Source organism: Xiphophorus couchianus, chromosome 15, assembly GCF_001444195.1.
Source record: "Xiphophorus couchianus chromosome 15, X_couchianus-1.0, whole genome shotgun sequence".
NCBI lineage: Eukaryota > Metazoa > Chordata > Actinopteri > Cyprinodontiformes > Poeciliidae > Xiphophorus > Xiphophorus couchianus.
This window is the reverse complement of record NC_040242.1, coordinates 10,676,561-10,700,650: the sequence shown is the minus strand read 5'-3', so window position 1 is coordinate 10,700,650 and position 24,090 is coordinate 10,676,561. Positions and strand designations below refer to the sequence as shown.

General features: G+C 38.7%; 1 protein-coding gene across 8 annotated transcripts in view; it reads right to left on the bottom strand.

Moving 5' to 3' along the window:
- Nucleotides 1-680: 680 nt before the first annotated feature.
- sash1a (SAM and SH3 domain containing 1a) overlaps nt 681-24,090 on the bottom strand; it is a 173,750-nt gene continuing 150,340 nt past the window's right edge. For 4 of the 8 annotated variants that reach the window (XM_028039741.1, XM_028039742.1, XM_028039745.1 and 1 more), the window contains 12 exons: nt 19,699-19,834; nt 18,603-19,576; nt 15,516-15,590; nt 15,201-15,344; nt 13,669-13,801; nt 12,866-13,035; nt 11,927-12,136; nt 10,742-10,892; nt 9,550-9,678; nt 5,312-6,336; nt 3,305-3,436; nt 681-2,989 (listed from right to left, as the gene is read on the bottom strand). In XM_028039741.1, coding sequence (XP_027895542.1) covers nt 2,729-2,989; nt 3,305-3,436; nt 5,312-6,336; nt 9,550-9,678; nt 10,742-10,892; nt 11,927-12,136; nt 12,866-13,035; nt 13,669-13,801; nt 15,201-15,344; nt 15,516-15,590; nt 18,603-19,576; nt 19,699-19,834 — 3,540 coding nt within the window. In that variant the 3' untranslated portion in view covers nt 681-2,728. Of the gene's footprint in view, nt 2,990-3,304; nt 3,437-5,311; nt 6,337-7,669; nt 9,271-9,549; nt 9,679-10,741; nt 10,893-11,926; nt 12,137-12,865; nt 13,036-13,668; nt 13,802-15,200; nt 15,345-15,515; nt 15,591-18,602; nt 19,577-19,698; nt 19,835-24,090 lie in introns of those variants that run through there. The other 4 variants (XM_028039744.1, XM_028039747.1, XM_028039746.1 and 1 more) reach the window with 3 other exon arrangements.

The window sequence follows — 24,090 nt, the reverse complement described above, 5'->3', positions numbered from 1 at the left end:
AAAATCCAGCAGAGCAATGATCCTAAAAAGCAAACATGGGATAATTTGTTATTTTTAGTTTTAATAAAGTGCTACTACTAAAAGCCAATATAAGATAATAATACAGTATGTCTAGCAGACGGGTTTTAAATAAAAGAAGCTATTGTATTACTTCTGTTGCGAATCCACATGGTTTTAATTTTAGCCTCTTATTTAGAAATGTCTGTGCAAAATTGCAGTGTCCCAGTTTATTAAATTGACTACAAAAATAATGAGTCATGCACACATCCTTCCTTTACTGCCTGTTTTACAGTTGCACTTCCAGCGTACATGGTGCCTTTGTGTCCCCTTTAAATTCCCGAGACTAGGAGGAGCCCATACCTTATTGAATGGACATGGAAATGCACCACAGTAAAAATAATGGTGGTGGTGTAGGGGATAGCGCGACCCAGGTTTGGAGGCCTTGAGTCCTCGTCGAGGGTTCGACTCCCGGACCCAACGATATTTGCCGCATGTCTTCCCCCCCTCTCCCTCCCCGCCTACTTTCATATAAGGGACACTAGAGCCCACAAAAGACCCCCTGGTGGGGTAAAAAAAAAAAAAGGTTAAACTCATCAGATGGTTATAGCCCCCAGGACAATTCTGAAACTCTCCACTGGAGAGCAATGTCACCCATATCAAGAGCAGAAACTGCTAGATGGTCAATGTATAGCAAGAAACAATTTATTATTTATATTTCGGAAAGACAAATAGTTATGGACATTACTTTTTGTTGTTTCATTACACAAGCAAAATCTGTATGGACAATCATTAAGTAGACGAAAACCAAATGAAATCATTTGTACACGTATTTTACAATACATACTGTAGTTCCTTACTGAGCAATGTGCAGGAAGGTATTGCTATTTATATGATACACCTAATTACAGTTGATATGAATAAAAAACAAGAAATAAGTTATTAATACAACATCAATTACACATAGAGAATGTGCAACTTCGGCAAAGCATTTCATGTATCAAGAATTTAGTTTTGTAAGACTGAAAGCTGAAAATGAGTAACTGGAGGTTAACACATGGTTGGTAAATTGGCATTGGGAACTTAATACAAAAAAAAAAAAAAAACATACCAGCATAACTCATTAAAACCCTTTACAATACCTGACATTCATGTCCATATGGAGACCTGTGAAAATATGTAGCCAATCTTACCTATAAAACCGCTAGTTTAACCATCTAAAGTGCATTTACAGTGTCAGTATTTTCATTCTTTTACAGAACGCTTCCTGGGTCTTACTTGTTTAAACTGTGACTCCATCCTCACTTTCCCAGAGCACCACTTTGATTGATGAGAGAAGAAGGCATCAAATAACCACATCAAGTGCCAGTTGCAGAAACAAGCTCAGCAACAGCAGCTGGTCAGAGTTTATAAACGAAACAAACGGATGGAATAAGTCTTCAGTCCAGTACTGGCAACGAGAGATATGATTTTAAACACGTGAGAAATGCACCGGGGGAATATTTGTTTGCTCAATTTCATGCAGAATGCACAACCCAATGTTCTTAGTTATTTTCTTCTCAATAACGTTCCAACAGTCTGACTCCTCTCAGAAGGTCCCTGAATTTTGAGACAGTTTGCTTGACAGTTTATTCCCATCTTTGCATGGCAAGGGTCCAATCCTGTGCCGGCACTGATTAAACGTTTGACAATACTCCTCAAGAGCTTTAATTCCTGAATGTGCTCACCAATGTGTAGACAGACCAGTGGATTCCACATGTGATGGCTAAGATCTCAGCTGAATCTTTGTTTTTCTTTAGCAAGATGTACTTTCAATGTATTCCAACATGGTCCAGGGAGAGTCAACATTGGGCGACTTCTCGTCTTGTTCTTTGGTCCATGTGCACCACCAAAGTAATTGTGTATATACTGTATATATGTATAAAAAGTTTTCTTGACAGACACAATCAGATGGAGAAAAAGCCCTGCATGTTTTTGCACAGCTTCTTGTAGCTATTCATTCATATTGGTAAGGCAATTTCAAGTGTCCCTTTCCACATTGAGGAATGTACTTTCAGTAAAAGCTGATTGTGATTACTGCAGCAAACAAAGCTTTCTGCAAGACTCACCACACACCATGGTATGCCTTGAAAAAAGATGTATCATAAAGGTTGAAATATAAAGACATCATTTGTTTAAAAATTTTTTTCAAATGACTACAAGCAGGCCTGAAACAGGGCTTCTACCTTTCAAAAGCAAACACAAAATTAAACATATAAATCCTTTTGGAATTTAGTTGTACTTTGTGCTATAATACAGAAACATGGTACAAAATAAGCCACCTGTAATCCACTGTTTGGTGTGGGTTCATTCATTCAGACTTTGACCTGCCTTGCTGTAAAAAAATGAAAAAATGGTTCAGCTATGGAATATGTAGGAAGTAAACCATTTACATAGTTTAGCAAAAAAGGAAGAAAGAAAATAATTTTAATCTTACAAAGAGTGTGCTATCGTTCTTAAAGGCAGATCAAAATCTGTAATTGAAGACTTTAGAAATGTCCTTAGAATGGAAGAAAACCAACAGAGTAGTCAGTCTTGATTTATTTTTCTAAAGGCATCTTATATCTTCTCTTCGCTCTTAACACCGTAAACATTAAAGAAGGGATAGCTCTTTTTGAATGTACTTTAGTGCTGTGCTCACTTAGATGTGTGGCCACCTCCAGGTCATGTTTTGAAACAGCGATTGTTGAGATTAGGACTGCATTCCTCTGTGTGTATTGACCAGTCGGGCCTCGCTGATAAGGCGGCGTGTGTGCCTCTCGTCCCGCACCCCGGCATCCCTCAGGCTGCTCTCTGTTAGCAAGGCCACGCGACTCAGCGTGTCAACGCCCGCTGCCGCCAAAGATGGGCCGTACATGGGAAGACCAATGTAAACAAGCCAATCAAATACTGTGCTGATGTTGCCCAAGTTAACGGGTTTCCGGGACATCTCTGTCAAACCTCTGGAGGGGATCTGAAATATGGAGGAATACATTAGTTTTACAGGAGTTCTCAAATTACAGTGCACTCTGAATATACAGTATTTCCCCACTGAGGGACAGTAATGTACTTCATTGGAGGGACTTTATTGTGGGAGTGTTTATGGTCCCCAATTTATTTATGGTGAAAAAATGGTAAATAAGACCCTTTAAACGAAACAGTTTTGAGAACCTTCTTTGTCACTAGTCAAAAATAAATTCAAATCTGTCTTGAACATCTCCAAGACGACATTTCTCTATTAAAATTATTTTACAGTAATAATTTTCAGGTAAATAACATGTTGCCTTACAGCCATGCGGTGCTGTTTTCGTAGTTCTTTCACTCTGAGTTGGTCCATGCTGGAGGCCACGTCTTTGACTGACTGCTCCAAGTCCTCTGAGTAACGCTGGATCAGTGCCTGTGGAATGCCACATCGGCCGTGCTGCATGAAGAATGTGAAGAGGGATATGGTTAAAAAAATGGAAACATTTTAACCCAAAAGAATCAGGGTTTCTTTTTTTGTTTTCAAAGAGATATACATATCTGTATGTATATGTATATACATACAGTATATACATATACGTATATATACAGTATGTATATACATAGGAAGGTAACCAACGGCTGTATTATATCTTTATCCCAATTCCTACTTTCATCAACAAAGAATCCATCAAAAGTTACAAGACCTCAATATCTGATTGGAGATTTTATTGCAGCCACTGAAAGTGGTTCCAACTCAATCCTGAAAATTTATGAAATGCATTTTTAGATATAGAAACGTATGGAAAACAGATAATTAAATATGGAAAGTGCAAATATTTAAAGTTTATTTCATATATATATAAATCATTTGCCCTGAAAGGTATATTAATCTTTAGCAGGAGTTTAGCAAAGTTTGGTGGCTCTTAACTCTGCACCTTTGCACTGCTGATAAATAGCAATCCAGCAGAGGTGTTTTGAGCTCTTCAACACTATTTCAGACCTCACCCCTTGATGCCCCAGTCTGTTTGAATTTGTGTTTGTTTTTCTGTCAGAGTTAGGGCTTCCAATATGTTTCAGGGGCTGAGCCTGGAGTCTGGTAAGTGCCAAAAGTTTTTACGATCCCGTCTGCCTTGGGTGAGATCCAGCCTATAAACTTAGCAGTTTCAACCGCATCACAGAGAGGGCAAAGCCGCAATCTTTCCTTCTCAGCTCCAGGCAGCATGTTTATCATCACACACATACAACCTCTTAGCAAATAAATACCTCGACATCATAAAGCATCCATACAAACAAGAAACACACAGGCTGTAGGTTATACTCTGCTCCTGTTGTCCTGGGTTTTATTGGTATAAAACAGAACAATTTGGAACAGAGCTGCAGTCAAATTATGACTGAGTGAAGTTAAGCATGTTACAGCCCTGAGGGTGCTAAAAGGAGTTTGACGCCAGACAAGTATAGCCTAGAAGTGTTTTGGATTCCAACTTTTTCATATTAACTGTGGAAAATATGACTGGAAATGTTTTAGTGAGTTTACCCAAAGAGAACTGACCCAGCATTTTATGGGGTTCTGAGCAGAATTTGCTTTGCATTCAGTTGTGTTAACTACAGTATATAATTTTTCTTTGTATTGTGACAATTTTTACATTTGTCTTTTTTTTTTTTTTACAAAGTATCAAATAGATTAACATGTCATAATAAAAACTATTGTAAATTGTATTTAACAATTCAGCAATCACAGAATAACATTTTTGCTTCCCTACAAACAAATGGTGCATTTTTGGTTTCAATGTTTTCCAGTTCCTATTTGGAGAAACAAAATGAACAGGTCCTGAAGTGGAAGCTTTCCAAGCAAGCCCACTCAAAAATCAGTGATAAATATAAGTATAAACTATTTATTTGCACTGCCCTACAGATAATTTATTCATGAACATGAATAAGATTTTCAAGCTGTATTTTAAAGCTGCCAGAAGTTAATGCAACCATTGATAAATCCCACTTGTTTTCTGATTTGCAACCATAAATCACTAGATTTGGTGAAACATTATTTTAAGAATAAATATTTAACTTCTGAGAGAGTATAATTGCAGCATAATTGCTTTTCTATCTATATTCTTAATAAGAAGCAAAGCACTCTCTAGTGCCCCCTGCTGGCTTGGAGGATGGTTTGAATGTGTTTTGGGCCAGCTCAGACCCTAACGTTTTACCTAACATTTTTATGTAGCTAAAAATAAATAGCTACAGAATAAATTAAAGGTGAAAATCTGTGTGTTCTGCATGCAGTTTTTCTTAGGTTGATTTTCTAAACTTGTTTTTGTAGTGCTGCTTTTCTAACCTTGTCAGAGTAAGGCTCCTCTGTCAGATCAATGCTCTCAGCCTGCAGTCGTTGCTCCAGAAGGGTGTGCAGATCAGGACTCATCTTAGTGTGAGAGAGCTTCCTTGTCACAGCCATTTTACCTCCAAGATCTGACAGCCAGGGAGGTTGCACTGCTGGTGGGGAGCCTGAATCTTCCCCTGTAGATGATGCCGATGAAGTGGCACATGGACTAGGAGGAGGACTGAGGGTCTTAGCAGGGAGAGCTGGGGCGCTGAGGACAGGGCTTGGGCTGCTGCTGCGGATTAAGGGACTACTCGGTTGGGAACGATTGACTGAGTGTGTGGGTGAGGCGGTGGGGGACGGCGAGGACGGCAGGGAGAGGGACGGGTGACGAACTCCATTGACTAGTCTTTCTCTGGATTTTTTGGCAGGAACAGGAGGTGGAATGGGAGGCTTTTTGGGATGTGTCAGGATGATCCTTTCCCCACTAGCACTAGAATCAGGAGGACTTGGAGTGGGACTAGAAAGAGGCTCTGGAAGTTTGGGAGGCTGGACTGTTGGACACTGGTAGCGGAGAGGAAGCTGTGAGGGTATGGGTGGTCTAACAGACCTTCCTTTAGGACTTACTGCCGGTGTCCTTTTATGGGTTGGAGAACGCTCCTCCCTGTAGACCTTGACTGGGCTGTTGGCTACGTCCTTTGCTGTTTTAACCACAACATTCAGATCATCCTTCTGCTGAAGGTTGTGTAGGTCTCCCAAAGAGTGAGAACGTTTCCACAGTCCAGACGGCTGTGGGAGACCATCAAGGTCCTCACAACTGCGGCTAGCCGGGATGGGGGAGTGTTTCTGTGTTTTGCGGAGTCCCAGTAAGTTGAAGCCCTTCAGGGAAGGCTTGATGAAGAAACTTTTAGGGAACTTTGATCGCTGGTTTTTGCTATTCTGTTGCAGAGCCTCAGTAGAAAGAGTCATAGGCAGTGTAGGGTAGTCTGGAGACTGCATACCCGCTGAAGAGCGACTGGAACGGGATGCTTTTCTGTTTTTCCCTGTAAAATAAAAGTCCATGCTTAAAACTGAGGTACATACAAAGATTTTTTTATTTTTGTTTTAAAAAAATAAATGACTAGGTAAACACAACATATTCGTAATAAAGCATAAAATCAATTAATGCTGATATTTCTTTTGAAATTGTTGTGCCTCTCTTTGAGTACAAGTCAAAAGTTCACAGTCTAACAAATTAAATAAAATAAATTACTTAAATGTAGTAAGTTTTTTTATTGACAAAATCAAAACAAATGTGTGTGGAACAATGTAAGTGTAACTCAAACACTGCATTATTACTTATTTCACCAAGTCAGCCAGTACCAAGTGGTTCAAAATGATCAGATATTATTGTTGTTCAAAACTTTTTCATAGGCAAATATTTAAAGAGCCTACGACTGACAATTAGATCAGCTTTTTGACTCACAGAGAGAGACTGATTGACTGTTGCCAAAATACCAATTTCTAAATAAAGATACTTGGATGGGACTCTTTCAGAAAGATGATGCAACAACTTACCGTTTGTCTTTTAGCTTACAGAGCGAAATGGATGAATGAAATGGAGGAAAGCCACATAGATTTTAAAAAGTGTCATGAGAGATACAAAATGTCTAATTAGCAGTAATATCTAAAATATTTAATGGTCCCTGTATCTAAATGTTCATATCAGATTTCTAACAGTAGATCCACAGCTGGACAGTAACCTTTTTTAAGGTCAGTAATTGATGTGAGATTACAAAAGACAGTTCAGTTGTAATTCATATCAGAGCATAATTAATGATATTTCTTGAAGCATCATAGTTGATATAATACATTTAGATTATCACAAACTTGATTAAGTTTAGATTATATTGACAGCTAAATCAATTCAATCACAATATCCTAATTTATTAATACACTCTATAAAATAAATAATGCAAACAGCCAGCATTGGTATTATTGTTAACGTCAATAGCCATCTACTAAACTTATAAATGCATTTCAACAGAACACATGATAGTATGGAAGATGTGCTTCATCTAAAAAGAGAAATGAGACATGTTTGAGAAAAGTGTTCAGGCCTCCACAGCATTTGTATTTTTCAATCGATGAAGCGAGAGCTTAAGTGATGCTATTATTAACTAAAACAAATAATTTATCTGGTGAAATTTAACTGATGCTGCACAGAAAATATGACCGGTTCAGACTGTTGTCTAATCCGCAGCACATTAAAAAATCAAAACTTTTGCTGTGTTTGGTGTTATATAAATAGAGTACAATCCTGTATTTGTCACAAATGTAATGAGTTACAGCCCATCAGAGGTACTAATAAATAGCTTAGTACCTCCAGCTTTAGACTGCTTTGACTTATAGAATCTTCCATTACAGGCTGTGCTGTGACCAATCTTTTGTGCTGAAGTTGTTGCAGACAGAAGATTTAAGGTTAGCTCTTTCCATTCAGCAGGGTTAAAAAATAAGACAGTGGAGGTGCAACAGGCATGAGGAAGAAACCCATATTTAAACAGTTTTTTTTAATCAGGAATCAAGACTTCTGCAAAAATCTTCAGAAATATAAAAAAATACATTTGCATGTATGACAAAACTTTTTGTTGTATGCTTTATCTGACTGACAAGAATTATGACAACAAGAAGTCATACTTTCTCAGTTCCTATTTGGAAAATACAATAATTATGCCTCTTCAAAGATGTAATTCCAACTTTGAGTGGCAAAGGTATTTGGGAAGTCTTGAGTTCAAAGTCCAACATGGCTGCCACTTGTACAAAAACTATTTCTACAGACAGTTTGTCTCAAACACAGTGGAGTACAATCTCAATTTGTTCATGTGTTCTTGGTGTTTGAGCTTATACACTGGAGGATTATATCTCATTTTTGGCTTATCTTGCTACTAGAAACAATTAGCAAAAAATTTAGCAAAACCAACTAATTTTTTGACTTGCAGGAAGCCTTTTTTCTTTTTTTAAATCTTCCACTAAACTGGTTGGTGCATCTCTAGGTCTAATTGCAAATAAAAGCAACAAAAGTAGGTGGATTGTAAATGAAGTATAGCTGTGGAAGCCTGTAATTACAGAAGGAAATGCTGAATATTAAAATATGTTATGCAGTTTGTTTGTGAAGAGCTTAGTGGCATGAAAGGAAAATAAAAACAGACAAGAAAAGGAGGCAAAACAAAAATAAAAAAGCAGCACCGGAGTCCCTTTTATTATTTTTATTGAACAACTTTTTAGATCTATACTGATGTGGCCAAATGACACATTACACATGGAGGGGAAACCAATAGCTACCCTGGAGCTGTAAAGATATAAAATAAGATAAAGCAGTGGTTTATGAAAAATGAAGCTGGAAAAATGTATGCGTTAAATGACAGAAGGCGGCGTATGCAGAGAAACAGTGTCCAGAAAAGAAAAACAAAACAAAAAATAAGACCTCAGCAATCTTTTATAATCACTCTTTTACAATCTGCACACTATAAATGAAAATATTTTCATCACTTTAGGCACATACTGTACTGTGCAACATATTCACCTATAAACACAAAAATTTTCAAAGATAAATTATAGCACAGATCTGAATGGCTTTATAACTGATAAAATTCACAACTTAAAGGAAACAAAAAAAGCATTTTCTGACATAACTACACTGCATGATTTTAGTCTGTATTTATGCCTGCCATATCCACACAACCCTCAGCAGAAATACTCTACAAGTTCATATTCATCTTCCTGATATCCATCTATAGGCCTTGCAGCCACATTAGGGCCGGTAGGGAACACATGTCCACAGCTGGGTAGGGAGTTTGCCCTCATCAAAACAGTTCTGCGTACTGGGCCAAGTCTCTCCCTCTGTGCTCCCAACAATGTGGGGTGGACTAGGCTTAGAGGTCTGGAGCCAGGCTCCCTCACAGCTACAACCGGACTTTGGCACTGACGGCACAGAACGCCTACAGGGTGGAAAGAGGGGTGAAGAGAGTGCAGTGAAAGCAAAGGTATTTTTTTTTCAATTTCTAAAGCACCCATACAAAAAAGGGTTAAGAGAAGAAGGTAAGACTCAGAGATGAAATTGGCATCAAAGCTTATTTGAAGAGAAGGTTGCTATGCAAAAGTTTAGAAAGTAGTGGAGCAGGGAAGGAAACTGAAGGAGGGAAATAGTGAGGTGTGATAAAGCAGTAACTCCTATTGGGTCAGGGTAAGATAGCTGGATTAAGTAAAGCAATCATTACCATTTTCCAGATTTTCATTGCTCTCATAGCAACCTGAATCCCTCGGGGAGTCCCCCACAAGGCCTCGGCCCTCTGACAGCAGCTTCTCCTGGGAACCTGACAATCCGCTGCGCTCTGGATCACTGCTGCCTGGAAACGCAGGGAAATTTTTCAAGGGAAAAAGTGCCTTCAGAGTACCGAGAGTTTTTCATGTTTTAGCACATTACCAGCATATTCTTCATTTTATTTTATTGACATTTAAAGTGAGAGACAACACAAGGAAATACATAATTGCAATGTGGAGCATGCTTTCTAAATTTCTTTAATAATTTAAAATCAGAAAATTGTGATTCATATTTGGGTCTTTCATTGCACATCTAGAAGCAATGACATTTTGCTGAGCATACCAACTAAAAGCTCTGCCATGTTAAAATACGGAGCCAACATTTCTCAGTTGAATAAAGAGCTGGGCTTTGACTGAAATATTCTAGCTCATGGATATATTTAGTCATAAATCATTTCTTTGTAGCTCTAGCTGTATTTTTATGGCTATTGTCCTGTCCTTGATGAAGAGCAGCATCCCCATAGCATGATGTTACATCTACTATGTTTAACTGTAGGGATGTGTGTGTGTGTTTAGATTTATATTTGGCCCCAAATGACTGAAACATCTTTCTCCATGTGTTTGCTTTATACTTGCCCTGGCTGTTTGTTTCCTTGGTCTTCATGATGCTGTTTGTTCACAAATGTTTTCTAGGAAACATTTGTGTGTTCATATAACAGTTTGATTTATGCTAGGATTAAATTAAATATATTTACTAAATAAGTGTACTCTTAATGCAGTTAGGGTCAGACTGGATTTTATTACTGTGTAAGAAAGTTAAGTGACTCTGTGTACAAATGTCCCCAACCCTTTTCAGTTATGTATTTTTTTTAGCTGAAACCATGTCTCTTAATGCTGATGAGTTGATCAGGTAAAAATGCCAATGCCAACAGTTTTGGAACACATATAGTGCTACTATGAATGCAAGTACTGAAGTACAAGAGTAATTTATCACAAAACATGCAGGTGAAAAGCTATGAATGTGCTTGCAGTAAAGTATGAACAACATCCAGTCATTGAACAATGTCTGTTTTTGAGGTAATATAGACATAAGGAGGTAAATGAGTAAACAAACAAAAGAAGTCAACATCTGAGCTCTATTCTACTCACTGTCATACTCCTGCAGCAGCTCCACAGCTGTAAGCAGCACAGCTCTGTGCTGAGGATCTTTGATGTTCAGCTCATCCAGGTCTTCCTCCTCCAGCAGCTTGAACGTGTCCAGGTCCTCGTAGCCGTTGAACAAAAACGTGGGCATGTGCTCCTGTGGAAAGGATATGAAATAGAGAGAGAAAAACCTGTGTCAGGATGTGGAGAGACGAAAACATGCAAATACAATACTTTGAAGAAGAAAAATAATTATTATACAAAAGAAAGCCATTGTATTTAATATAAGAATCAAATCAAAGTAACCCTAGGTCACATCCAAAGCCCTGACGCAGCATTAAAAACGTCACTCATTGCGTGTACAAAGTCATCTGACATCAGTCAAACCACTTCCACTTTTGTTCTACAGATGTGCAAACCAAGTATTTTAGATGCCTCATAGATTTATTAATATAAACTCGTAGAAGTAAGAAGGTAAGATTAAAAACATTTGGTGAAAAATGATGCATCTACATGGTCAGAAAAAATGTGGTCCTACTGAGGTCAATTTGAATTGTAGCATTTAACTGTTAATATTAAAATGAACTAAATAAATCATATTCCATCCAGGGTTTGTCATTTTTTAAGTTGACGTGCATCAAACCACAGAACAGTGTGATTTATACAATAAAAAGAAAATCACTTTATAAGTAATAAAAAGCATTCAGGCTTAAAATATGTTGTTAAGCAGTGTGCAGCTAATTTAACTCACGATCTCTAAGAATCTGGTGCTGACCGATTAAACTCTAAAGTTGGGATGGATTAATAAGCAGCAGATGCACAGCTCAGCTCCAGCAACTTTAATCTGTGACTCTGCAGTTGGGTTTGCCGGAGACAAAACAAGACAAAGCCACAGGAAGTCTCATTTCTATTTCTATTTGCGGAGCCGGATGCCCTCCGGTTGACTGGGTGGGAGGAGATAATAGTGCGCCCGGAGCAGGGTGCGGTTGAGCCAATGGTGGTGTTAATGTTTGTGAATCAGTGTCAATCAGATGTTGAAGGGAGTGCACCCTGTAATTGGGTAGGCTATATTTGTCTCACAGACAAACATAGTAACAACTGCTTTTTTTTATTTTGAGAAATTTGTTAATAATAGACTAAAAATATTTAATTAGGTATTAGCTCTGTTTTCTGCCATGTTTAGTAGCCCACCTTGAGGTTTATCCGGTCCAGCAGCTCCTCCACTGATGTGGGCTTGGGAGGTCGGCCCTTCCTCCTCCTACGAATGGGCCTCTTAGGCTTCTCTTCTTCCTCACTCAGCACATCCACATAGATGAACTTGAAGGTGCCAACTTTGTTGTTGAGCAGACCCATCCATGTTCCCATGGGGGGCTTACTGATGATGTCAATCACATCCCCTTTCTGTGGAAACCAAACAATTGTCAGTTAAAAAGTTCTGAAAGTGACACTGGCAACAATCGGTAGCGAATTTCAACAAAATGATCACCACTATACAATGTTCTATACTGCCTTATCCTCATTTATTATTTGAATTTCTAAGTGTATGAAATAAACCTGAACGAATTGCAAGTTGGTAATCTTACAATGCTTACCATCATGTAGGAAATAATCTGCACATATACCTATGTACAAAGAATCTGCTTTTTAATGCTTTCTTCCATGAAATAAGAATGTATTTTTTGAAATGCTGGATGGCTCAGGTGGCCATCAACTCCTCGGCACAAATTGCATATCTGCAACAAATTGACAAGAATTTTTTTATTTATTTTTTTAAGTCAAGATTTTGTGAAGTCTGCTGGATCTTGTGAAATAGATGCATCTTAAAACTCTTCCCCAACTGCAAAATAAACTTATAGAGAAAAGATTACTTATAGTTTTGTTATTGAAGGTGGTTCAATAAGACATCAAATTTAAATGCTGTACTTAATTTGTCATACTTGTTCTCTTAAATATATTGTTTTTGCAAATGCAGTCTTTACTCCTTTTCTATTTGTTCTTCAAGCAAAGTTATGAAATTTGACTAATGAGGGTTAAAGCTGAATAATAACTGAATAATAACTGAAGAGAGTCAGTGAAATAACAAGATTCTATACATTTGGATGTATCCTGAACTGAACAGAAAGTCTTCACCTTCAGTTTAAGGGAGTCGGTGTCATAGGGGCTGGGAGTGAAGTCGGTGTGGACTCGAGCGCGGCCGCAGAACGGTCCCCTGTAAGGCGGCTCTTCATCATCTCCATCCTCCGACTTCACGCTCTCTCTGTTGCTGGCTGATGAGTCAGTGGTGCTCACTGTCTGACCACCTGAATTCAAACATGCACACATATAAACTTTTATTTAAAACTGAAGAAAACATGCCCATACATTTGTCAGTGGTCACCTTTTATACAACAAAAAATGTAGTTAAAAAACAGACAATTAAATGCAGACTTCCCTCATACATAAACACAGCTAATTTTGACTAAGCCCTTCTTCTAAACACCGTCTCTTTATGAACGCTATGTCATAAAACACAAGTGTAAGGAAGCTTTATGATGGCAGGTTGGATGCTATGATTATTTCATACAGCTCCCAATTTTTTATTCCATTTCTGTCTGTGGTGAGGAAACCAAAAAGAAAGGTTCCCACCAAATCATGGCCATATGGGAAATTTGTTGACAGACAGACCAGACAAAAAAAGATGGAGGTTATGAAATTAGTAAAAATAAAACAAGAGGTCAAAATACAGTTGGCAGTTCTATGATTTAAAGGGTGAAATCAGGATTCAAAATCATATTTGGTTATATAACCATATTATAATCTTATGTGTCATCCTCAAATCAAACACATAAAGTGAGTAATTCAAACTTCCTTTCATTCCAACATTGGGGCTATGATTTTAGGGAATGTCTCCCCACTCAGAGTCTCCAAAAAAACAACCCAAAATAAGTTCTTACTCATTGAACTCTGGCCACTGAGTGAACTGCGCAGGCTTTCCACGGAGCCTCCAGCCTTCAGTTTGGGTTTCTCCAAGGAGTCGGTGTCTGGCAGAGGAGACTGTGGGGAACCAGGGGCTCCATCAGGACTGGACTGAAGGATGCAAATAAAGGGAAGGGAATGTAGATGGGAGAATAATAGAATACAAAGAGAAGAGAAAACAGAAAAGAAACGTGAAAGATCAACAGAAGGGGTGGGTAAAAGATGTTCCAAAACTGAAGCAACAGAAATTTGAAACTGTAACAACTAGCTGTGTTCTGCAAATTTTTAATTAGACTTTACAGAATTATTTTGTATACTTAAATAACTGTCTATCAACATGACACCGAACTAGTTTTAAGACTGACATCATGAGTTGCACATGTTGAAGTAATCCACAAGATGGCACTGTGGTCTACTGAATAGCTGAAACACCTTGGCAAAACTGTCAAAATTCACTACATTTGAGGCTGTTCAGAAAAACAAACTGCGTATTTACTTACATCTTATTCTTTTTACTTTAACAGCAACATGATGACAAGTATTCTGGTATGTTTTTGTCTTGTTATATAAATCTATGACAACATTCCATATCACCGGCATGTATAGTTCACACCCGAGGGGTGTTTAGATAAAAAAGGGATGATTATGTATGATGCTTGTTTAATGAGAATACATTCTGCTCTTACATAAATATATTTGGAAGCTTTATCTTAAACCCTAAGACAAATATTTCTGTTCTGTGTCAAATTGGCTCAATAGATAAGTTTAGACATCAAGTAAAATCAATTGTAATACTATACATTTTCAGTCTAACACTACTACTTTATGACTTTTCTTCTTCTGCAGCATTCTATTAGTAGCTGTGCTAACTTGTTGGGAGTAAATATGACCACTTTAAATTGGTGTAGTAATTTTCTTTAACTTACATTTGACCAAAACCTTAAGTCTGGGAACTGTAGTCACATTTATATTGTGTAAAAATGCTCATAATGCATATAATGCATAATGCAGACAGATTCCACAGCTGAACAAGTGTCAAAGCCACTAAACGCTTCCCTACCCCCACCTAAAATTTGTCCAGACTGAGCAAGACAGCCTTGATTCGCTTTTCAATTCCTAAGAAGACCGTGAGCCCAGGGGACACTTACATCACTATTATGTGAGCTCAACGTGGAGAAAACACTCCCCACCCAACAGACCGGGTCCAAGAAGAACAGCGCAGGGAGAGAAATCGAAATCTTTTTGTTCTGTGTCTAATACAAATATTTCCACCCACTCACAGCCTGTGGACAGAACATGTGGGTTTCACTACAAACATCATCCACATGTTTGCTCCACTTGCATACATATAGCATAAACCACCTATTTTTGCAAGCTGCTTAATTTCAACTAAAGCTATGCTTCAGTTGTTCTCAAGGTCTGAATATGACTAATTTTTCCTTATAACAAGAGAGGCTATGGTTAATAATATTTGGACTTCCATGTGTGCGTCTAGTTCGGTCCGTCTAACCTGCTCAGACAGCGAGCTGCTGTACTTCTTCGACATGCGTTTCCTCATCGTCTCCTTCACCGACTTGACTTTCTTGCCCAGGGAGATCCGTGTGGTGTTGGGAGATTTAACCACCTCTCTGTATATTGCCTCCTGTTCCTTATTCTGTCATTTCAATGAGAATAAAATGCAGATGATGAACATGATTGGAGGAGAACGGGAAGGAACATACAAGGAAAAATAAAAAGGAAAAGAGGGCTAATCGAGAGCAGTAAGGGTCAAAACCGAAGAGAATTCAGTGCGAAAGGGGAATTAAGCTTGGGCTCCAGCTCTTACATTGGCCTCGGAGGCTGCGTTGACCACATGAAGAGAACGGTTGGACAGGTCAAAGCCCCCGAAGCTGCATGTTCTCTGTGTGGGGGGAGCCAAAACACAAGCAAATGAGTCACGCTCAGAAGGTCATGTTAAAGAAGCAACACCCAACCAATCTGCACACAATGACTCATGCTTGGCTTGAACACAGGCAGTAGTTGGAGTAGTGCATACGGCTGTATGGATTGTATGTAAGTGGCATGATGTCATACGGGACTGAAGACGGCCAACAGACATGATGTAACAAAGTAGTATATAAAAATCCTTTGTATAAATGTGGGTTACAAGCACGCTCTTAAGTAAATGAGTTGTTGTAATGTTGGCTCCTCGAGGGCTTTATGACTTGCATCTCCTGAGAAAACACCACACTAAAGAAGTTTTCATCATGTGGTAAAAGAAAACACTTATAAACTGTTCCCACATATTAAAGTAATTGCTGCAGTTTACATTTGAAAAGCTGCAATACCAACCTGATTCCAAAATCCTGACAAAACAAAACTTTTTTTATGATAACGCAGTTTTATCTGTGGTCAGACAAAATAGATACTTTGTCTAGAGATGCACCGAGAAATCCGATGGTGACCGTAATCAAATGATTTTCAGGCTTAGTCCTTTACATGCAATCTGCCAATCGGAAACCAAAAAAGTCAGATGTTTTTCTAATCTATGAACGCTCCCTACGTAAGCGCTAACAGATCACACTGGCAAAAACACTCTTTGATGTAGAATTTTGGAATTTGAGATGTAATATAATGCAAACTGCTCTATCTTACACACAATGTGATGTTGCCTCTGCTGTTAATATAGTTATTAGTTATTAACTTACTACATTGATACAGAAAGCCTTAGGGCTCCTGTACAGTTACAATAAATCAGAGCAGGATTTAACAGTCAAACATAACAGTAACTTCCTGTCCACCTTGCGGTCCTATTTGTCTTCTCAAATATTATACTGGACAAAGCTGATATTTATTTTAAAAGGCCGATTTAATTTTTTTTTTAGACGTGCTGCACATGCAATTCTTTCTGAGAGACAGCTATATCACATTAGGCTGGTTCTAGAAATTATAGTTTCTTCAATTTATTCATTTTATCAAGCAAAACGAGAGGGTATCTTGCTGTGCAGATTTTATTTCTAAGAGAAAATGGGATCAGATGAAATCAGTATCAATGTTTCTAAAATTAAAATTAAATTCTGATCGGTGTATCTCATTTTTCCAAAATTTTAGAAACCATAAGCAACACAGAAGCAAACACAGAAGGGTGTGAGGCTAATGGTGTGAAGAAAAACTGTCTTTGACTTTATGATGTTACACACGAAAACAATTCAGAATGACAATTATAAATCTTCTGAGCACAGTGGGGGTTGATGATGGTAGCTGTTCTTTTACTAGCGTTTTTAAAACAACTTGACTGAGAGTTTAGTCCCGCCTAGAAAGAACAAACATTTCCCCACTGAGACAGCCCTGCACATCGACAAGCTGTTGTATCAGATGTCCACAGCTGCCGCTTGCATCACAGCTAGTGAGAAAACCCAGTTTGGAGAACAAAATGAAAAAATAAAATAAAATAATGGTGATGCTTGATGAAATGGACATGCACCCAGAAAAAAATGTCTACCAGAAAGAATATATATATATTTCTAATAAAAATATAAATAGAACAAAAACAACAAAAAAAGCGACATCTGCAGTAGAGGCACGAGCCACAAAAGAAGATTAAAAGCAACGACAAAAAAAAGTGGGTTCGGAGAGTATCTGGATGAGAGCGATCTCCAGTGATTTCACTAGAACATGACAGGATTCAGGTACCCTCAAAGCTGCAGGATAGCTCTACTACACCACCACCCACTCCTCTTGTTTCTGCCTCTTCTTCAGTTAGAATGCTGATTCTTTGAATAGGACTATTTTCATCCAAAACCTTATTACTCCCATTTGCAACCCCTTCAGGATCAAACGTTTCTTCCTATCCCATTTTTTCATGCTATTTTTGGCCTATAGCGTTAGTTTTAAAACTGATAGGCATAAAGTCTGCTCAGTCGCTGAAGCTGACTTAATAAGGTCACTCAATGAATCTGTCTTTAAACTCGAGTTTGTGTGCCGTGCTGTGTTTTAGAATGAGCAGCATGGAGCTTGTGTAACATCCTCTACACCCACAGGGATCAGTGCGACAGTGAGAGTGTGCATGTTCCTCAGGGAGCTGACATTATAAAAGGCTCTTATGGAACTTAACCTCCCGAGTGGGACAACGCAGATTAACGAATCCTTTCATATTCATCCAAAAAATAGAGAATGGAAGCTTAAAACCTTCACTTAGAGGACATAGACGAAGAAACTCCCCAAAGGCTACAATGCCTTTGGTGACTGATGGTATTCATTACCCTTCAATGTTCTTACATTCTTTTCACATTATGACCAAATTTACTGTTTAAATAGACCAACAGGAAATGGTGAATAATTGTGGAGCAGAAGGAAAATAATGATAAAACTATGCCTTTTTATATATAAATAAAATTAAAATATGTGTTTCATCTCTATTTGGCCTATCAAAGTCGATAGTTTGTAGATGCGTGCGGCTTTCTCCCAAGTCTGCACATCTAGACACTGGATATTTTGACTATTCTATTTTGAAAAAAGCTCAACTAGACGCAGAACATTTCTGCACATCAAATTTCAAATTCTGCAAGAAACTCCAAATTGGATCTAAATCCAATTTAAAAAGAAATATTCCGCTGCAGTTCCTGTCTCAAGTATTTTGCAGATTCCAAACTATATAATTATGTTTTTCTTTGTGTTGTTCAATCAAGCTGAGTCCCAATAAAATACTTTGAAGGAATGATAAATATTTGAAGGCACAACAGTAATTTCAGATGTGCCAGTTCTACATGTTTCCAGCTCATAAGTTTATTTTGCTTCGTTTTTTAAACATAGGCTATTAATGTTCTTGTACAAATTCTCCTCATCTCAACCCCCTTGAGCTATTCTGCAACTTTGAAGCACCAAGTCCTGCTCACACGCGGCGGCCGACTTAAACCTCACGGTCCAAACTCACAGACTTCTGCTGGATGCGCAAGAGCACACGCTTGGTGCAGCGGTCCACGCTAGCCGCCCACTTCCTGTCCACCTCGCGGTCCTCCTCAAGCAGACAGCGGCGCTCAGCGCGGCTGAGGGTAACTGGGCGCACCAGCTGGGCCCAGTTCAGGTGACCATACAGGCTTCGCTCTACAACGTAGGTGATGTTCAGCTCGCTGACTGCGGTTCGGCCTCGCAGTCTCCGGGGAGGGAATACCCAGCCCCCGCCTCCGGTCCCGAAACCCTTTGACTTTGTTACATCACAGCGGACGGGAGAGGAGGGAGTGACAGAAAGGGGGGAGATAGGGGACTTGGCACTGCGTGAGCGCTGGTACAGGAGGTGCTTGGTGGAGTAAGCGTAGTTGGGGTCAGGTTTCCGGTGGGTCCAGCTGCCATGGTGGCGGTTGGAGGGTTGATGTTTGGGACTGCCTTGCTGGCCGTCATCCAGGGAAATCAGGAGACGGGACTGGGAATGGGGTTTGGGGCGAGGTTTGGTGAGGCCATAGAAGGCGTAAAGGGCTTCGTTGTTACTTACCCCGTGGGATATGGAGCTCAGCGCCTTCCTCATCTCGCTGTCTGTCGTGGAGCGTGACAGCTTTCCGTCGTCGTCAAGTCCACATCCATCAAGTTCTGAGAAGGAAGAGCCGCTTCCTGCGACACCAGAGATGGACCCCCCCAGGTCCCTGGAGCCGGCTGCAGTTCTCCTTGGGGGCCTGATGAGACCGTGGGTGCTGGAAGACTTACTAAAAGTTTTCACTAGCTTGTGTCCAGACCAGGTGTCCAGACTGCTGGATGAAGGGGATGTTGTCAAACTGTCTGTGTCTCCATCCAGAGAGAGTTGGTCGTGGATAAGGGATGGCAGAGACGCCTCCTGAGGCAAAGGGGGCTTCTTCAGAACTCCGGTATACAGAGCTGTGTTGTCCTCACAGGAGGGAGTTTCCAGATTCAGAAAACCTAAAGAAACCAAGAGATCAATGTACAATGGGTGGGAGCAACTTTCCAAATTAACATATCAAAGAAAACTTGTGTTGATCTGTAAAAACTTTAGTTTCTCATCATCAGTCAGAATCACAGACCTTCAGGGGAATGTTTTTTGCCCTCTTCCACCTTGATGAGTTTCTTTCTGACTCGCCGTGTTGAATTGACCAGTTTGTGAAGCCTTTTGAACTTCACAGAGTCCTCAGATTGCTCGTCATCCGATTGTTCGCGGGACTGGTGGAAAAAAAGAATGAGATTAGGATCAGATAATAGTACTAATAGTTTGAAATGTCATCAGGTTTATTTATGATTCAGCCATAAAACGTCATTAGGAAAAGAAAATTTTTCATACACTAAGATTTTCAGGATGGTGTTATGATGCAACAAGATGAAAGTTCTGTTTAGGATGAGAACAAAGTTAGTGAGGTGAGAGATTGAAGGAGATGGATGCAGGCCCACTGCATTGTACAAATTTCTAGCTCATGGACAACCCAGAATGAGTCTCACTGAAATCCTCGACCATTTGAACAGTTAAGCTTTTGATTTCTTTCACAAACAGCTCATGAAAAAGCATTCCAACGAACATACAGGCACAGCTCCTGCCAACGCTCCATGTTACTCCTCCACTTGTCTTTTGGTGATTAGTGGGACATAAAGCAATCAACCTCTCTTCTATCTGTTTCTTCCTGGTTTCCAAAGCAACACCTCCTCACTGGTCCCACACACCCCTATAGCTCTGCAGCTGAGTTTGCATGATTTAACTTTTTGTCATATGAACTCTTCAATCCTCTTGGACTCATAATGCTTACAAAAAGTAAGGAGATGCTGTCTACAAGGAAAATAATACAAAACCACATTACAAATTAACAAGCTGCTATTATAAAAGTATAAAATAAGTACTTGAAAACTACTAAAATTGCCAGTTTATTATGCTAACTAAGTAGTAAGTTAATGTACATTTTAAACATATTATTATAACTGCAATTATTTTAAAGATAACTTTATTATTATAACTAATAACCAGCATTATTTTATGAGTAATTTTAATAATTATTCACTTTTAGTTTGGGATAAAAGCATTTTTTTAAGATAAAGATGTACTGAGACATATGTGTTTGAACTGAACCGGGGCAATAGAATGGTTGGAAGTTTATTATTCCAATCTTTTTCCGATTAGTGAACACACCATACATAAAGAAGGTGGTGCTAAAACCAACACTTTAATTATTATGAGTAATTTTCATAATCATTGAGGCATTTAAAAATGAACTCAAACAAAGTACAACAGCAGATATTTCAACGTTGTGTGAGAGTGAAAGGGTAAAAGACTTTCAGCTCATAACAGGAAGGATTGACAGAGTAACAAAATGTTGCACCATATTTTCTTCTTGATCTTTCAACCTGAGCTCATCGCCAACGTCAGCCTTTTAAAAATCTATATTAGGATCTATATTGTGGAGATTGCTGTTTTGTTAAGTTTAAAAAAAATTAAAACACTGTTTCACGGTGTCTGTTTTCTCACACACAAAGCCTGACATCACATCTGCTTTTCATAAAAAATATATAAATAATTACCCTTCATGGTAGGAAGGTTGATTTTATGTTATGTAAAACAGCTAAAATCAGTTTAGAGAATTTAGAAAAAGCAGAGATCAGAGAGGCTACTTTTACATATGTTAGCATAACAAGTTTATTTTTTTCTAATGCTTTTTTTTGTTAAATATAAATGTTTGTTGTTTTAATCTTTTACGGTATTACCACAAGGCACTTTGGGTTTAAAGTAAAGTTGTGTTGAGATTGGAAATCAATCACAAAATTCTGATCACTGAATCTCTAGATAATGCTAAAAATAACAGTATTTTTGTGTAAGTAGTGGTAAATTAACATTTTTATACTAGGCCATGTAGCAATACCAGCCCAAGCCTTGGAATATCCTGGATTGTTTGATGCAATAGAACAATATGTTTTTTTTTGTTTTTTTTTATTAAAGAGCCAAAGCAGCCAGTATTCCAATATAATGACACTGGGTTACCTGTATGTATGCAAACTATCTAAACTTTAACATAGCTTTTAAAAAAAGACAGCTCATGAAGTATTGTTGAAATTGTAACCTCTTCAATTTACTCATCACAGACTTGCATAAAAATGAACATCACCTGTTCAGTTCAAGGTGATGTTCGCCTGCAGACAAGACCAAAAGTATTATAGCAATTCATTTAGGGCTTGCCGAAATCCTTAACTGCACTGCGCCTTCAACCCAGACAGTTCTCCAGCTGAACCACACAATTCTGACCGCTCTGCTGACTCCTTAAATCTTTTTATTAAATCTCGCTGAGATCTGAGGTTCTTCATTTCAGAAAATGTAATGCACATAAGTGAAAAAAAGACAAAGTGCAAATAGGCTGTAGGTTCAGCAGAGCAAACAGATTTAAGTTAGTCAGATTGTATAACTGTGTTCACATGGCTTTTCATAAGAAAAGGTTATAGAAGATGGTAAAGGGGGTGAAAATAACCCTCTCAACTCAGAACCAAGGATAGTCATCCATGCAAATGACTGGATAATCAGGGGGAAGAGAGTCATACAAAAAGAGAGTCAAACATATGAAGCCATGAATCAAGGAGGGCCTAAATGGCTGCTATTGTAAACAAGGTCAAAGGAGAAATTCCTCCTCCACTATTTCCAGTTCAATTCACAAACTCCCATGAGGTTTGTTCACAAACTTCTGCAAACAACTTTAAAATTTAAAAACTTTATTCTGCACAACAATTTTACTTGTAAATGCCAAAAAAAAACTAGCACTATCAACAAAATCTATGAAATACATTACACAATGTACATACATTACGTACCACTTCCTTAATGAAAGCAGCATTCTGCTTCCTCTGGTAAAATCCCACAATTGAACAAAAACAGAACCAGTAAATCCATCCATACTGACCGCACTGTCACGCATCTAAAACCATATCTGCATGCCTGTTTGCATGCTGGCAGATGAAGCCTGTTCAGTGAGTTCAGCAGTGAGGAATGAGGGGCTGTTTCGAAGCGCTGTGCTGTACAGCCAGCAGAGAAAAGGCGTGTTGTGCGTTGAGAACAATCCCGGCGTTTGAGCCCCTCTGACCCTGCCTTGGCCCCCAAATCGCTAATGGCGAGCCCTGGAATGTTAGGCTCAGATCGCCCAGGGAGCGGTGAAAGAGCGCATCAAACAAAAGGGCAGAAAACGACAAACATGTCAACTTCAAACATTCATGTTTCTGGAAATAGAACGCAGGCCAGCTCAGATGAGTAACACTGTTGACTTTTTGAATTTGGGACTGACCTAAATCCGCTTCTGGAAAGGAGATGAGGAATCAGCAGAGGCCTCAGCAGAGAGGGAATGTGTCCTAAAGTGGCCAATTTTGGAACTTCAGACAATATGAGATTTAGCTGAGAGCTCCACAATTTTGTAGCCCTTCGGGACAAGTCTAAGTCCTTTATCCTTGCTCTCCCTAACACCCTTACTTCCTCTCTGCCTCCAGCATTTGCCTCTGGAGCCAAAGTGTGTGTTCCTCCACACAATACTCCTTCAGTACTGTAACTTTTCAACCCCCCTCTCATGTCTATAAAATCCCAAATCGATCTATCTTCCTCCAACAGGAAGTCAGCAGCGAGGTTTAGCAGACTAATTAATGCAATCAGCACACTCATGCACAATTCAAGCACCCACATCAAAAAGCCAGAGAGCGCATAGGACCTGGGCTCAGTTTATGAATGCCATAACTGACCTACTTTTTGATGTGGAAGGAAATTATCAATCACTATCCTGAAGAATATTTGAATCTTTGCAGAATGGCAAAAAAAGAGAGCTGATTTCCTTGGGTTCAACAAACGTTTTATATGCATCTGATTATCTTATGTCTTAGGAAGAACTTGAGTTTACAGAAGGAAACAGGGCACTGAATTTGATAAAGTGCGGAAATTCCTCTATGAATGTATTCATCTGACAACTATGAGGTCATGTGTTAGTTTATAACTAGTCTATTTCTGGAAAAAAGTGTGGACTGCTTAATGAAAAAATTGCAATGGAATATCGCAAGAACACAGATATGGTGGGAAGAAATTTTCAGCCTTCTTGGGAATTTTTTGTTTTGATAAGCTTTGTTTCTTAAAATAAAAAGTGGGTCAATGTATGAGATCGTCTGGCTGAAAGTCCCTCCCTTGATAATCACAGTAAATGAACAAAAACACCAACTAGTGTCCACATGCTAAAGTATTCACACTCAAACATTTTCACATTTTGTTATGCATAACCCACACAAATTGACATATTTTTACCACAATACTGTTCATACTTTGACAAATTAATGCATCTGTTTTAAAGAGAGTAAAAATAATGTTGTTTTTTTTTAACAAATAGAAACCTGTAAATTCTGGGATGGCAGGTTTCCCCCTGTGTTTCACACCATCTATTTTCCCATCAGCTGTGATCCTCACTGCATAATGATATCACAAA